The sequence below is a fragment of the Gracilinanus agilis genome, chromosome 4, assembly GCF_016433145.1.
Source record: "Gracilinanus agilis isolate LMUSP501 chromosome 4, AgileGrace, whole genome shotgun sequence".
Lineage (NCBI taxonomy): Eukaryota > Metazoa > Chordata > Mammalia > Didelphimorphia > Didelphidae > Gracilinanus > Gracilinanus agilis.
In genome coordinates, this window is record NC_058133.1 from 458,496,789 (window position 1) to 458,514,334 (window position 17,546).

General features: G+C 40.1%; 1 protein-coding gene across 1 annotated transcript in view; it reads left to right on the forward strand.

Annotated features, from left to right (window-relative positions):
• ELAPOR1 (endosome-lysosome associated apoptosis and autophagy regulator 1) overlaps positions 1-17,546 on the forward strand; it is a 99,445-nt gene that overhangs the window by 47,066 nt on the left and 34,833 nt on the right. Inside the window, 6 exon segments of the mRNA XM_044675930.1 lie at positions 5,423-5,630; positions 5,952-6,051; positions 12,768-12,915; positions 13,473-13,553; positions 16,208-16,313; positions 16,414-16,563. Of these exon segments, the coding sequence (XP_044531865.1) occupies positions 5,423-5,630; positions 5,952-6,051; positions 12,768-12,915; positions 13,473-13,553; positions 16,208-16,313; positions 16,414-16,563 (793 nt within the window).

The window sequence follows — 17,546 nt, forward strand, 5'->3', positions numbered from 1 at the left end:
CAAAATGAGATAATTATTGTAAAGGACTTGATACAGTACAGGGTAATCACCATATAAATATTGGCTATTATGATATGTTGCATTTGATATGCTTTGGGGACATGCACAAGAAGTATATCTCTTTGTCACCAATACCAATATATAATGATATAGTATATGGACACATGTCTCAGGATGGACTGGAGCCAGTCAGCTTCCATGTCCATGAGGTTCAGAGCCTAAAAATCTTGTTGTACTCAGTCTTTTTTATTGTTCACTTATTTCAGTTGTATCCAGCTCTTTCTGTCCCCATTTGGGGTTTTCTTGGCAAAGATACTGAAATGATTTGCCATTTTCTTCTCTGGCTCATTTGACAGATGTAGAAACTGAGGCAAGCAGGGTAAAGTGACTCACTCAGGGTCACACAGTTAACAAGTGTCTGAGGCTGGATTTTCATTCAAGAAGATGAGTCTTCCTGGTTCAATGTCCTGCCCTCTATCCACTATGCCAACCTAAGTGCTCCATACTCAGTTCCTACCAGGGATAAATGGAAATTACTCCCAGGTTTCTGAGACTTAAAATAAGAGAATTCAGTGGCCTGGAAATTTTTCATGTTTTAGTAGCTCCAGTAAGTTCTCATATGACAGACATTCCTCCTCCTCAGAAGCTGAAAAATAAGTGTCACGAATAGGGAGATAATTCACATTTGGCCCCAGAGGAATAAAACTTTAGAATTTCATTTCTTCCCTTCTTTCTGTTCCTGTGGGAATTAAGAAGTTGTGTTGTTGTACTGGGGCTGACATGTGCACTAGAACCACTCCATTCTTCCCTGTATGGAATTGCCAATGTTTCTGGGTTTTTTTTGGTGATGAGATGTATGGGCTCTCTGGATTGGCCATAATTATTCATTCTGTGCCACTTATAAATGTATGTCTTTTTCCCCAAAACTTTTCTAATATTTTTTCTTTAAATTACACGAAAAAATAATTTTTAACCTTTGTTTTTTTTTTTTAAGTTTGGCCCAAATTCTCTTCCTCTCTTCCACCCTTCTTCTCTTCCTCGTTTTCTGAGTCAGTAAGCAATCTGATATAGATTTTACATGTGTAATAGTATAAAACATCTTTCCACATTTGTCACTTTGGGGAAGAGAACTTGAACAAAGAAAAGAAAAGTGAAGAAATAAAGTGAAATATAGCTTGTCTTGGTCTGCATTCAGACTCCTGTAAATATGTAAGTAAATATATGTGTATAAGCTTCATGAATACACTTCAGGTAAACTGAGGTACCAAGGGAAGTGATTTGCCCACTGGGCTTTTGGTGCACATGAAGAATTCTCTCTCTTTCCCCTCTTTCACTTGTCATTTGCCCCTCTTTAAGGTTCATGTTAACAGTTACAGTATTATCTCAGGGTAATCCAGACTTGGAACCGTCACAAACAGAGACAACAGAGACAGCCACCCTGGCTGCTGTAAATCTATCCAGATAACAACGAATAAATTAGCACATATTCGAAAGGAAATTTGTCTTGGGTCTAAAACTGCCATTTGCTCAGGAAACCTCCCACCAGAGAAGGACCCAAGGGAGAACAGATAAAAGAAGATAGAGAGAAATGGAATTGTTCCATTTATCTCCCCAAGGGGAAAATGCAATCAGGCTGAAGAGAAACTCTCTTACTGAACACATTAGCTTTTTACCAGCACTTCTGAAGGATGCGGGATGGAGCCTGACTGACCTTAGAGATGCACATTCCTAAGCCAAGATCCTTGCCTAGGTTTTATTACAGTGTGAGTGAGTGGAATTAGAAGACTACGCGTATCTGTTTCATGATGGTACTTAGAGATTCTTGCCAAAGGCACAGAGAAAATAGTCATTTCAGCATACTTTTCCCTATTTTTCTCTACACCCAGCATGTGAGCAGCTAGTCAAGTCAATTCAATCATTATTTATTACTTGCCAGGGAAAAAAATCTTTGCTCACTGGTGAAGAAGACGAGTGACCATTTACAGTTAATATAGCTACTGAATAGTAAATATTTTCTATTTAAGATAATCATTTGGCCCAGAATTTATACAATATTCCTTAAAAACAAACTAAAGAGGGGCAACTAGGTGGCTCAGTGGCCTGATGTCAGGGGTCCTGGGTTCAAATTTGACCTTAGACACTTCCTAGCTGTGTGACCCTGGGCCAGTTACTTATCTCCAATTGCTTAGTCCTTATCATTTTTCTGTCTTGGAATCGATAAGGAAAAAATCCAACAACAACAACAAAAAACAACCTATAAACTAAAGGGCTCAATGCAGTATAACCACATTAACATTCTTCTCCAGCCTTGTGAGACAGGGAAAGAAAGATGATGGGAAAAGCAGGATTTCCCAGAAGTGGTTTGCCCAAAGGGCCACTATATTGATTGACAGCAGAGAGGTAAGAACTGAGGTTTCCTTTCTCTGGCATCCAGACCTGAAGCAAGAGCTTGTGGAGAAAAGGGAATCCTTAATGCTCTCCAAATTTTAATCCCTGCACTTTGAATCTGGCTAAATACTAAAAAAGCATAAGAAAGTCCTGCTCGATAACTGATACTCCGGTACACAATAAATGCCTAATAAATGTCTTTTTTCTTTTTTTTTAATTTTTAAATATTTTTCCTTGTTTCCATGATTCATTTTCTTTCCTTTCCCTCCCCTCTTTCCTCCCCCTTCCTGGAGCTGACAAGCAATTCCACCGGGTTATACAAATGTTATCACTTGATATCTATTTCCATATTATTCATTTTTGCTATAGAGTGATTTCTTAAAGCCTAAGCCTCAAATCATGTACCCATATATACATGTGATAGTGATGTCATATGTTTTGCTTTTGCATTTCTACTCCCACAGTTCTTTCTCTCAATGTGGATAGCATTCTTTCCCAAAAATCCTTCAGGAGCGTCCTGGCTTGTTGCATCGCTACTAGTAGCAAAGTCCATTACCTAATAAATATGTTTAATTGATGCATATTAAAACCAAATTTCAAAAGTTGCTTTTTATTGTTTATAATATATTATCAAAAATAGAAAATTTTTATTTAATTGATTAATTTAGAATATTTTTTCCATGGTTACATGATTCATGTTCTTTCCCTCCTCTCCTCCCACTCCCCTCCCATACCCAACAAGCAATTCTACTGGGTTTTACATGTGTCATTGATCAAGATCTATTTCCATGTTATTAATATTTACATTAGGGTGATTGCTTAGAGTCTGCATCCCCAATCATATTCCCATCGACCCATGTGATCAAGCAATTGTTTTTCTTCTGTGTTTCTGCTCCCACAGTTCTTTCTCTGGATGTGGATAGTTTTCTTTCTCATAAATTCCTCTGGATTTTCCTGGATCATTCCATTGCTGCTAGCATAGGAGTCCATTATATTTGATTGTACCACAGTGTATCAGTCTCTGTGTACAATGTTCTCCTGGTTCTGCTCCTTTCGCTCTGCATCAATTCCTGGAGGTCTTTCCAGTTCACATGGAATTCCTCCAGTTCATCAAAAAAATTTTTTTAAACCATTGTCAGAAGCTCTCTATCTCAAAATTGGAACTAATATGTTTATTGTTAACTCTTCTTGCTTCCCCCTTTCTGGGGAATAAAGCTATTTGCTTTTAGTTCTGATATTTTATAATTTTATACTACTCTAAAGGGGCAGCAAAGTGGCTCACTGGATAGAGAGTGCCTGGGTTCAAATTTAGCCTGACACCTAAGCAAGTCAACTTAACCCCTATTGCCTGGTCCTTGTTTCCCTTTTTTCCTTAGAACCAATACACAGTATTGATTTTAAGATGGAAGGTAAGAGTTTAAAATGTTTTATATTGCCCTACCATAGAACTAAAATCCATTTATTCTTGGCTTTTATGTAGTTTTGCACATTTCTTTATTACATGAATTTGGAGTAGAAAGCAGGAAGGAAATTAAAAACCTCCTTGGTTCATAGGTCAATAGATCTGGAACTGACCTGAACCTTAGAGGCCCTCTAGTTCCCTCATTTTAATAATGATAATGACTATGGTGATGCTGTCCAGCATTTAGCACCTAAAGGTTTGCAAAGCACTTTACATTCATTAACTCATCTGACAGAAACTTTGTGAAGTTGCTATTATTATTTCCATTTTATAGATGGGGGGGGGGGGGGGAAAGGTGCAGAAAGAGTAGATGACTTGCCCAGTCACACAAGTAGAAAATGTTTGAAGTAGGATTTGAATTCAGCTCTTTCTGACTCCAAGGCTTGCCCTCTACCCTCTGCACCACCAAATTTCATTTTATAAAGAGACAGAGGACTAGCTGTCCTCTGTTACAGACTTGTAGTTATGGCTTTGGGGTAAGTTTCCTCATCTCTCTGACTCCATATCCTCATCTTAAAAATAAGGGAGTTAGATGATGTCACCTCTAAGCCTTCTCTTAACTGTAACATATTAGAAATTTTTCAGTTTATTTTTTTTCCTAAGGGTACAGCTACAACAGAGAAAACTTCTGTTTCCGGTTTTTCAGGTTTTAGATTGTTTCAGGTTTAGTGGCAATATAAAGATGAAAAAGAAGCCACAGGTGACTGGCTCCATTGTTTATACTTTTAATGGCTAAAGTGTTAAAATGTTTAATGTTTAAACAATGTTTAAATAATAAAAGTTTGTAAAGCCATTTGGCCCATCTATTGTGTTTTTCCTCTTTGAACTGTTTATTGCTAATTCTATTCTTTCCATAGCTTATCAGATAATTGAAGTGGACTGGGGATTATCTATTCTATAGAAGAGAGAATTAAAAGGACAAGTGAATAGATTTTATATCCAGCTAGTCGTGGATTAGAAATGGGAATCCCCAAATACCCTGTTCTGTTACCTGTCATGGTACTTATAAATGCTAAGCAGCAGTATAAAACCACCCAGGGTGGGAAGGAATCTGAGAAATACAAGAAACAACAGTTATGATCATAACTTGTTCAAGTTTTCCTGTGGCCTGGACACTTTCTTATGGGAAATTGAAGTTTATCTGTTCTTCAGTTTGGAGCAATCAAAACTCAGCCCTTGCCAACACCACACACCCCATCTCTTTTTGTTGGGATTTCCCTCTTTCCCTCCAGGTTCTCTCAATTTTGTGGGTCAGTGACCATTTATTTTGAAAGAACAAGAAAGAATCCTAAAGCATCTGTATGAAAAACTTGCAGTTCCATTGACAAGATAACATTCCATCCAAGAGAAATGAATCAAGTCACTTCGGTGATTGGTCATATCGCCTGATGATCATTTCTAACCTTAAGAGTTGTTGCTGTCACCTAGGTGTCCAGGGAGCTTGGGATCCTTGAAAGGACTCTTCATTTAGAACACTTTTTACCTAGGGAAGGCAAGGGACAAGCAGGTGTGCCTCTGTGTACCTGATGACTGCCTCACACTCATTGTATGTTTCCTCTCTCTTCCCTACAGTCTGAGTATCACTACGAGTACACTGCGTGTGACAGCCTGGGCTCCAGATGGAGGGTTGCTGTGCCCCACACACCTGGATTGTGCACCAGCCTCCCTGATCCAGTGAAGGGCACCGAATGCTGTAAGCAGCTGTCACCACAAGCTCCCCTATTATTATCCCCATTTTACAGATGAGAAAATTGTATACCACCTCTGTCATGGTCTTGCCCAGCACAGATCTGATAGTCTAAGCCCTTTTGTTCCTCATTTTGGGGAAGTAGAGGATGTCTTGGGGAAATCAAATCTTTTATCAAACTTTTCTTCTTTTCTTCCTTCCTTCTTTTCTCTTCCTTCCTTTTCTCTTCCTTCCTTCCTTCCTTTCTTTTCCTTCCTTCCTCCTTTCCTCCTTCCTTCCTTCCTCCCTCCTTTCCTTCCTCCCTCCTTTTCTTTCTTCCTTCCTTCCTTCTTTCTTTCTTTCTTTCTTTCTTTCTTTCTTTCTTTCTTTCTTTCTTTCTTTCTTTCTTTCTTTCTTTCTTTCTTTCTTTTTCTNGATTTGATGAGTGGGATGAATTACCACATGGATTTGCCACCCTAGCAACCAACATGGAGATTGATGAAGACTTCACTGAATCATCTGAGAACTGTACCTCGTGAGTTTAGTATCCATCTGTGAGAGACCCCTCAACCTCATTTCTCTAGGAAGAAGGTTGTAGTACTAGCCATGCAATTATGGGCAAGTTTAGGGAGGGCTTTTCACAAGTATTTCCTTTGAGCCTTGTAGTTACCCTTTGAGATCATCAGGGAAAGTATTATACATCCTATTTTATAGACGAGGAAACTAAGGTCTTTGAGGACTTGCCCAAGGGATTAGATGATTTCTAAAGTTCCTTCCAACTCTGAAATTCTGTGAAACACCCCTCTAGACCTTGGAAGATTATCCTTTGGAGTCCCAAAACTTGTTACCTGTGGGGACAGTCTGGTGATTTGTCTAGTCTTTCTATGACTACACTAGAGCAGTGCTTGGAAACTTGACCTGAAAGTCCCCCACTGATTCTCGACTCAAAGCCTTTTCAGCTTGATAGGACCTCAAAATGGCAGGATGGCAAAAGGGAGAAAGGATTGAACTTGGAGTCAAGAAGACAATATCAAATCCCACCTCAGAGAAATACTAATTTAGGCAGCGAGGGGGCACAAAAAATAGAATGCTGGCCTGGGAGTCAGTGAGACTAAACTTTGGCCTCTGATACTTAATAGCTAGGTGACCCTGGTATAGTCACTTTACTTGTTTACCTCAGTTTACTCATCTATAAAATAATATATAATAGCACTCACATCCCAGGGCTGTTACGAGGATAAAATGAGGTTATATTTGTAAAGAGCTTTGGAAACCTTAAAATGTCACATATTGTTGTTGCTGTTGCTGTTGTCATTGTCATCGTCGTCGTTAAATCGTTTCAGTCATGTCTGACTCTCTGTGACCCCATTACATATTGTCTTGACAAAGATACTAGTGTAGTTTGCTATTTCCTTCTCCAGGTTATTTTTATAAATGAGGAAACTGAGGCAAAGAGGTTCAGTGACTAGCCTAGGATTCCACAGCTAGTAAGTGTTTGAGGCTAAATTTGAACTATAGCACCACATAGATATTAGCTTTTATTACTATTACTAGAATTACTATTTAATTTCTCTGTGCCTTAATTACCTCATTTGTAAAATGAAAAGGTTGGACTTGATGGCCTCTTAGGTCCCTTAGAGTTCTAAATCCATGTCCTTATTTCCCAGTAGAGTTTCCACTCCATTGGCATGACTTCAAGGATTCACAGTTACCTGCATAACATGATGAAGTATTAGAGAAAAAATTCTGAGGTGACAGATCTCACTAAAATCTGCCATATAACATTATTGTTCCTACATTGAAACATAGTAAATGATGCAAACAAAGAGTTGGACTTCCTCCTTGGAGCTTGGTGTAAACTCCTAAATGGAGCTCAGCCAAACCCAAATGGTGGAACTCTTGGGGACACAACTTGGGTTAAACATGGCTTGATGGTTGCCAAAGTCTATTACAGCCTAAAGATCACAAAATCTATCAGCTAAAGACATCTTTACTCCAAGGAGACGGGAGATAGCCATCCTTATTGGGGATGCTGGTCCACTGATAGCATATCTTTGGATGTTTGTTCATTCATTCAACAGATATTTACTGAGCATTTATTATGTACAAGGTACTCAGCACAGGCATTGTGGAGGATCCAAAGATATATAAGACATTGTACATTATGCTTTGTTAAATAGTGTTGACATGGAAAAATTGTTGTCATTGATGAAGAAAGAAAATAAGTTAACATTTTCTTTTAAGTAGTACCAAGCTAATATTAATATGAGATGAAAGGCATTGAATCACTGCATCAGATCTTGAAATTTGGAAAACAGGGGAGACTGCGCAAATTCCCAAAGTTCCATCTCTTGGAAGACTCATTAAGTCTGTCTGTGTTAAGCAGAATGGACATTTAATGGAGCAATTTGATTTCTTTCTGCGTTCATTTTTATGCTCTGTGGTGGGTATTAGCATGACAACAGATTTCCTGAGAGGGTGGGAAACTGAGACAGGCTGGTAACAAAAAAGCTAGAAGAGGAGACAGAATGTATGGGGTTAAGGCAACCACTATTTAAGTCCTAATGGAGAATGTAATTTGGTCAGAACAAGATGCAGGCTCAGCCCATATGATCAATTCACTTCCGAACATAGAAAGGCTTTCTTAACTCTCTAGAGAGAGCCATGAGATAGATTTCAGAGATTATCTCTCAGCTCAGTTCAGTGAAGCAGGATGTAGGATAATATAACATTGTTTATTTCTACAGAGCCTTTCTTCCAGGAGTACAGAAGGCTTCAGAGACTGGTTTCATTCATTTCTTTCACACACTTTAAGGACAAGGATTTTTACTTCCTATTAGAAAAAGTGAGACTTGGAAGGCTCAAAAAGGGTTGGGGACCTGTCCAAGGTCCCACAGCAAGGAAATGACCGAGTTAGGACTAATGCAAAGAAATAGGGTTTTCCAGTTCAGTTGTGTGATTGATCTTGTAGATATTTCTCTCGAGTGGGGTCCTGGGGCTTCAGACGATGGGCCTGTTATAGGAAAAGAATGGGTATTTAGGACTAAGGACTAAGGAACAAAAGGGAAAGAAAGAACAAGAGGCTGAAGAAAAGGAGGAAAGGGCAAGTGTATGAATACCAGGGAAGGGATCAAAGAAGGATGGGAGACCTAGAACTGGAAGAGGCCTTAGACAATCCCCTAAGGACACAGGAGGGAAGTGACTTGACTGAGATCTCTCAAGGAGTTAAGCGACACAGCCTGGATTTGAACTTGGCTCCTCTGATTCCTGATCTTGTGTTCTTTTCTACTGTACCTCACTGCCTTGGGGATCCCAACCTTTGGAAACCCTTTAATTAGACTAAGTTCTCTTTCTTCTCCTTACCAACATGATGAGACTAGGGTTTATGAGGACTAGATTCTATCTATGCTGTGTAATACCACTTCTTTGACTGTGCCTTAGTTTCCCCAAGACCATAGTGGATTTCACAGTGGGATGTCAACATTAAGTAAATCCCCTTGTGACCCTTCTTTCATAGATGGAGGTCTGGACCTGAAAGTGCTTTTGTCTATGAAGCTTCTCTTTTCAATCAGGGACGCTGAGACCTGACAAAATCAAGGCTGTTTATATACAACTTGCAAATGTAACCTACTTTTGGCATCAATTTAATAATTCATCAAACCTCAGAGGTTATTTATAGCCGGCGCTGGGTGGCAAGTTTTGTCTTTTTCAGAACAAGAGAGATCAATGCCATTTAGGTTAATGATGAGCTCAGCTTTGGGGAGTTGAAAGTATTTCCATTTAATGAGGAGCACTGCTGCATTTTGTGGCAAAAGCAAAAGGGAGCACTTTTCGGGGTATGGCCTCTTGGGTAAAATACAAAATCTTCCCTTTGGCATTGAGAATCCTTCACTGTCTAGCTCTAGCCTACCTTTTCAGGCAAGTTCGCATTCCTCTCCTTCACAAATTCTGTATATACAGCATTCCATCTCCTCCTCCCCTGCCTTTGCCCATACCTGGAATGCATGATAACTAGGTGACAAAGTGTTGGACCTAGAGTCAGGAAGTCATGAGTTCAAGCCCTGCCTTAGACACTTACTAGCTGTGTGGCCCTGGGCAAGTCACTTAACCCCATTTGCCTCAATTTCCTCATCTGTCAAATGATCCGGAGAAGGAAATGGCAAACCACTCCAGTGTCTTTGCCAAGAAAACCCCAAAATGGGTCAGAAAGAGTTGGGCATACCTGAAGAGGAATACACTTCTTTCTTGCCTTGTCCTTTTAACCTAACTCCTTCAGAGCCCCATTATGCCACCACAACACTTTGCTTCTCCCTATCCCTCCTATTTGGTATTTACATGTTGTTATCCCTCCCTCTGAACCCCCTTCTCTCAGTCTCTTTCTTCTATTATTACCTTCCACTATTACACTGTATATCTCATGTATGTACATAACTGATTACATATTGTCTTCCTTTTTAGGATGTGAGCTCTTTGAAAATGAATCATATAACCATGGAAAAATATATTTAAAATTAAAAAAAAAACTTAAAAAAAAGAATGTGAACTCTTTGAGAGCAGGAATAGTATTTCCGCCCTTTTTTGTACTTACAAAACTTAGCCTGGAACATAATAGGGTTTAAAAAATATTTGTAGGATGAATGAATGAATGATGGATGGAGGTTTTTTTGCTAGAGTTAAGGAATATGGCAAAATAGGTGACTTGTCTATTAAAATATTGTTTCAAAACCATCCTACAGGCAGAGGAGAGGAGCCATTTCTAGAGAAATAGATTGGATTGGGCTACACACCAGAATCCCTAGTTCTACTTGCATCTTTCCTGTTGACTTGCTCCTAGTCTTTGGATATACGTTATATGATGTGGGTATTCAGGCTTCCCTCCCTACTTATAGACATTGGGAGGAGAAATTAAGGTTTTCATTCAAGAGAAGGTAAAGATCCTAGAGAGTAGCTCAGAATCTCAGGTTAATCATTGCATATTTATTGTTTCCAAGTTTTCTACCCCATGATTTAAAGTGTATAGAAATTAGAGAAATAGTCCATGAGAGAGACAAAGTCAGAGAGAGAGAGAGAGAGAGAGAGAGAGAAAGAAAGAGAGAGAGAATTAAGGCCTATTTGAGTTCTAGAAGAAATATTACTAGGAACTTACAGTTTACAGAGTGCTTTCCTTTCAACAACAGTGGTTGAGAATAGAGACTCAGACTCATACCAGCCCAGAAGGACTAAGGACAATAATTTACTCATGGCCATCCAACTAATAGATGTGAGAATCACAGGAGAGAGTCTTCATTAAAGTTTCTGTATACATGATAGGATCGGGTAGCTAGATCACTGAGCACAGAATCCTCCACATAACAGGACTTCACACATATTTGTGGATACTGATGATGGATACCTGTTCCCCATCTCTGCTGAGCTCAGAACAAAAGAACATGAGTTTTCATTGCAGAAAAAAATAAATTCAGATCAGATGGTAAGAAGAGAATTGTGACTACATAATTTTCAAGGGACTGGATGCTTTTCCAGTAGAGCTTTGGGTATTTTAAAGACGAGGCTAGAGAACCATCTGCCCAGGATAGTTTAAGTGCTAGGTTACCTGGAGTTGAAAGCATTTCTCTCAACATCCTAGGCAACCTAAAGCATTTCTTTCCATTCTTTGTCCAACAGAATGAGATGCCCTCCTAACAAAAGGTAATTAAAGGTTCCCAACAATCTCTGATAATCAATGGTTATTTTATATCAAACACATTGTCAATCAGGAAACATTTATTAAATGCCAACTATGTGCCAGCATAATGTGTGCTGGGGAATACAAAGACAAAAGTGGAAAAAAAAAATCCCTGCCACCAAGGAGCTTATATTCCAAAGGGAGAGACAGTATGTACATATATAAATATATATGTTTATGCATAGAAACATAATATATACATTTATAAGTATGTAAACATTATATGCATATCCAGAATAAATACAAGATTTGTGGGGGAGGAGTTGGAGTGGGGAAGTGGAGGGAGAAGAGAAGGGGATAAGGAAGATGAAAATCAAGATGTCAATAGTATCTTCAAATGGATTATAATATACAGAAATACATATAGTAGTTGAGCTATAATTAGGATGGAGTGACTAGAGCTTTGCCTCAGGGTGGTGAAATTTCAAGGGTACTAATAGTACTTGTACTTTTTTTTAAAGCCCTTACTTTCTCCCTTAGAATCAATACTATGTATTGGTTCCAAGGCAGAAGAATGGTAAGAGCTAGGCGATGGGGGTTAAGTGACTTACCTAAGGTCACACAGCTGGGAAGTGTCTGAGGCCAGATTCGAACCTAGGACCTCCCATCTCTAGTCCTGGCTCTCAATCCACTGAGCTACCCTGCTGCCCCCAGTACTTGTACTTTTTAGCACGAAGAAACAACAGGTTTTAGTATTTGGTCAACAAGAATAATGGGTTGAAATAAGAAGCTGCCAAATGGCCCACTTCCCTCTCACTTCCTCCTCATGTCTGTACCCCAGGTAAGTTCCTCTTCAACTCTGTTCTTCTCCCCCATGGTGTCTGTCCTGATGGTGGTCACCTGGTGTTCCAGGGTTTCTGACTTCCCTCTATGGAGCACTATCCTAGGAACTCTTCCTCTATGAAACCTTGTGGACCAAGGTCTCTCCTCAAAGTCTCCATTCAATCTCAACTGAATTTGTTTTTAAAAACTTGTTAGGAAGAGATATTTTCTGACGTTTGTCCTGAGCACAAGAAATACTAGTTAGTTAGGATTCAACATAGCAGTGCTAGGACACCACACTTCACACAATTCTCTAATTCCCTGAGGTTGTGTAGAAATGAATGTTTGAAAATCATATCAGGTTTTTAAAGTGAGTTTGCAATTAAAAAAATCCTATGTGTCTTTGTACAGTGAAGCATACTTTTGTTAAGTGAATGAATTGGATTGTTTACTGTGAGCTCTCCCTCTACTGAGGGCAGACATTAGTCTCCTCTAACTTCCTCAGATCTCTCCAGAAATTCTTTCCAGTCCAAACTTTAGCTTTTGAGCTTCAGTTCCCTCAATTTATAAAATAAGGGGGCTGGCTCAGCTCTAGATGATTTCTGATGTCTTTTTCAAGTCTATGAAAAAGTCTTCCTTGTTCAAGGAAACTTGGTATTCACTGGTTTTGGAATTCCCCCAAAGTACCTGCTAAGGCTTTAGGCAACCCTTCCTTCCAGTGTTCAACAGGCTTGGAGTGATTTTGGCTTCTTTTTTCCACATAGGTCAACCTGGGTTCCCTTGGGTGACTACATCGCCTCAAATACAGATGAATGCACGGCCACACTGATATATGCTGTCAATCTAAAGCAGTCAGGCACTGTTTCATTTGAATATTTATACCCGGACACTGGAATCATCTTTGAGTTTTTTGTAAGCTTTTAGCCAAAGGGGTCACTGGGCTGGTCAGGGGCTGAAATCTGTTTGATGGGAACCACTAGGACAAGGCAGGACTTCTCCAGCTTGATGCCACAGGGGCTAAAGAGGATTATGAGGGTTGACCCCAAAGACTAGAAGGAACTGGGGGAAAAGTACCAAGGTTGAAAGAGACTGTGGAGCAGGATGGGATGATTGGGAAGGGAAGCAGAAAGCAGAGGCTGAGAGATTTCTAAGTATTTTGATTTAGGCTGATATGCAAATTATATGTAAATTACATTAGTGGGGAGAGTTAATTATCTTTTTTTTTTCAATAAGACTATAGCATTCATATAGGATCTTGAAGTCTCTTTGTTATAAGAAACAAAGGACTTTTGGTTTTCACTTCTAGCTCAGAGCTGTTATTCTCAAGGAAATTGGCAACTCATTCCCTGTCAAAAAGACCATCTTGAGGTCCATTAAGAATTGTGAGCTAATATCACCTGGAGTAAAGAATGAATGTATTCATTTCCTAGGGAACCTGAGCCCTGATTTCCTACTTCCTTCTGTCCCAGGTTCAGAATGATCAGTGTCAACCTAACATAGAAGACTCTAGGTGGATGAAAACCACAGAAAAGGGGTGGCAGTTCCATAGTGTAAGTATGGTGTCAGGCCTCTTTCCAGGCATAGCTAACAGAAACAAAAAAAGCCTTCTTTTTCCAATCAATTTTCCTCACTAGTCTATGTTTCCATTTAAAAGTTCCTGGACTATTGGGGGACAATGGGTCTGACCTGAGGAAGGGAAAAAAATCCTATTCTCTTTCCTCTGAGACTAAAGATCTGGCTACTGGTACCCTCCCATCCATTTGAGTTCGATCAGGACATTGGACAGTTTCCTACCTCTCAGCTACTGATTTTCTAGATACTAGGGATGGAGAGACACAGATGGGAACGAGGGAATTGAAGGCTAATATTATCATTGTCGGCAACCTTGCTCGAGTCACCCAAAAGGGGTGTAATCGAGGTCGTGTTTGAAATCACAAACCGAGAGGTCAGGAGAGCAAAAGGGGTGACGGGAAAGTTGGTAGGAGACAGACATAAACTGGAAAGGAGGTACAAGACTGTGTGATCCTGGCCAAGTTGCTTCTTCTCTCTGGTCTTCAGTTTTCACATCTCTATAAAATAAGGGGGTTGGACCAGGTCAAAGTTAAGATTCCTCCCACCTTTAAATCATTGGGTGCCTGGAGGATGTGGAAAAGAGACTAGGCAGGTATTCCCCAAGGCTCTGTTCTGGGACCACTTTTCTTTTCTCTCTATACCCTCTTACTGGGTGACTTTATCGTCTCCCATGGGTTCAATTGTCTATGCAGAGAATATCTAGCCCTAAGCTCTCTTTCCTGAGCTCACCTCATCAAATATCATTGGATATTTTTAAATGCATACCTCATAGGCATTTCAAACTCAACAGCACTCACCATCTCCCTCTCCTCCCCAAGCTTACCTCCTTTTCCAAATTTTCCTGTTTCTATCAGAGGCACCTTCTATCCTTCAGAACCAGTGTTATCCTTGACTCCTGGACTTCCACATATCCAATCTTGTCATTTTGACCTCCATGCTATCTCCAGCACCCTTCCCCTTCTCTCCAGTCACATAACTAATTGCCCTAGTTCAGACCCACATCATCTCCCTCCTGGGGATTTGCAATAACCTTCTATTTGGTCTCCCTGTTGAGTCTTCCCCGCCCATCTCTTCCCACTCCATCCACCTTCTACACAGCTACCAAAATGATTTTCCAGATGTGCAGTTGACTGTGTCATCTCTCTACTAAATTCTGGTGGCTCACTGTTGCCTCTGGGATTGCATAAAATTATTGATTGGCACTTGGAATTTTTCACAATCTGATCTCATCCAGCTTTTTACCCCCCTCTCTATATATACTCCCCAGTCCAGCCATACTGGCCTTCTGGCTATTCCTCACAGATGGTGCTCTATGAACTCTCCATCTCCCATATCCTTGCCTTTGCCTGCGCTTTCCTTCCTCATGTCTTCCTCTTAGCATCCTGTGGATTTAAAAATCAATATGCAAAATACTAAATACTATATTTATAAATATTTTATTAATAATAAACTAATAAAAGAGACTAACTAAAAGGTACTAAACAGCTTGCTCACGGGAACCGAAAAAAGAGGGAGGAGTTACAGCCAACTATAAAACAATAATGTGACCAGGCATGGGGGATGAAGTCCAAGGTTCAAAATTTCCAATCCTTAGCTTTTAGGGCAGTTAAGTGGTTCAGTGGATAGAAAACCAAGCCTGAAATTGGGAGGTCCAGGGTTCAGATCTGGCCTTGGACACTTCATAGATGTGTGACCCTAGGCAAGTCACTTAACCTCCATCCAATGCTCTCTGCCTTGTTACTAATACACAGTATTGATTCTAAGATGGAAGGTAAAGGTTTAATAATTTAAAAAAAAGAATCCCTAACTTCTTTTAAGACTAAGCTCAGGTCAGCTAAGTGGCTCAGTGGATAGAGAGCCAGGCCTGAAGTAGAGAGGACTTGCATTCAAATGTGGTCTCAAACATTTACTGGTTATGTGACCCTGGGCAAATACTTTAATCCTGTTTGCCTAGCCCGTGCCCTTCTATCTTAGAATTGTTACTAAGACAGAAAGTAAGGGTTTAAAAAATAAAGACAACTGAAAGACCACCTTTTCTGGCCTTCTGAAACTGCCAATACTTTGCCTCTCAAGGTTACCTCTTATCTAGTTTGAAAGTGTCTTCTTTGTAAGTTCTTTGAGGACTAGGTCTGTTTTCCCCTTTGTCATTGTATCCCCAGTGCCTTGCACATAGTGTTGCTGTTCATTTGTTTTCCACTCATGTCCAACTTTTCCTGACCCCATTTGGGGTTTTCTTGGCAAAGATACTGGAGTGGTATGCCATTTCCTTTTCCTTCTCATTTTACAAGTGAGGAAACTGAGGCAAAGAAGGTAAAGTGACTTGCCCAGGGTCACACAGCAAGAAAGTATCTGAGACCAGAGTTGAACTCAGGAAGATGAGTCTCCCTGGTTCCTGGTATAGTGCTCTACGAACTATGTTGCTACCTAGCTGCCCTGGCACATAGTAATTTATTAGATGATCATTGACTGACTGGCTGATTGTTTGATAGGCACTGAGGATAGACGTGAGGGGAGAAGAGACACTAATTTAAGGAACTTGCAGGAGGAGGAGGTCAATAGACAGGAGGCAGGATCTTTGGTGCATTCATAGCTCCCTGCTCTGGGGAATGACTCCTTTTAATCATGTCTTCAGGTGGATTTAAATCGTGGCAACAATGTTCTGTATTGGAGAACCACAGCCTTCTCGGTCTGGTCCAAAATTCCTAAACCTGTGCTGGTGAGGAATATCGCCATTACAGGTACAAAACAGGGCGGGGGGTTCCCATTCAAACCTTCTGTTGGCTGCCTGGCCTCAGGCTGAGCCCAATTCTCAGCTCAAACTATGTTCTTTCTCCACAGGGGTTGCCTACACTTCAGAATGCTTTCCCTGCAAACCTGGTACCTATGCTGCCAAGGAAGGCCTCTCTGCCTGCAAGCTCTGCCCAGCAAACTCTTACTCTAATAAGGGGGAAACTTCCTGCCACAAGTGTGACCCGGACAAATACTCAGGTGATGTTTCTAAAGACTAAGGGAGTTGGAGGTACTGCCAGCACACCTTGGAGAGAGGAAAATGGCCATCCTCTCTGCTGGACTTTTAAATAGTCACTTTCCCAGCAGGTTATGATAGTTTCCAATGTCCCGATGAGATTATATCTAGGATGAGTCTTCTAAATTGAAAAGTGCTTTTCATTGAAAGTTTCAATGATTATGCCCTACTAAATGTCTCTGAAAAAAAATAAAGCCCAAATCCATTCCTATCCTTTGAAAGAAAAGGGAATGGATAGCCGGGTAGCATAGGGGATAGAGTGCCAGACCTGGAGTTAGGGGTGGAGTGGGAAGGCAAGATTTGGTTTTAAATTTGGCCTCAAACTTTTCCTAACTTGTGTGACCTTGGGCAAGTCACTTAAGCTCAATTGCCTAATCCTTGCTCCTCTTCTGTCTTAGAATTGATACTAAGACAATAGGTAGGGGGAAGCTTAGGTGGCTCAGTGGATAGAAAGTAAGGCCCAGAGATAGATCTTGGGTTCAAATGTGACCTCAGACATTTTCTAGCTCTGGGACCTTAGGCAAGTCACTTAACCCTCATTGCCTATTCCTTGCCACTCTTCTGCCTTAGATCCAATATACTATAGTATTGATTCTAAGATGGAAGGTAAAGGTTTTTAAAAATAGATAGAAGGTAAAGGGGAAGGAAGGAAGAGAGAGAAAGGAAGGAAGAGAGAAAGAAGTATAAAGAAAGAAAGAGGGAAAGAAGTATAAAGAAAGAGAAAAAGAAATGAATGAAGGAAAGAGACAGAAAGAGAAAGAAAGGAAAGAAGGAAGGAAGAAGGAAAGAAGAGGGAAGGAAGAGAGAAAAAGAAAGGAAGAAAGAAAGAGGGAAGGAAGAGAAAAAGAAGAGAAAGAAAGGAGGTGAGAAAGAAAAAAGAAAGGAAAGAGAGAAATAAAGGAGGGAAGAAAGAGAGAAAAAGGAAAGAAAGAGAAAGGAAGGAAGG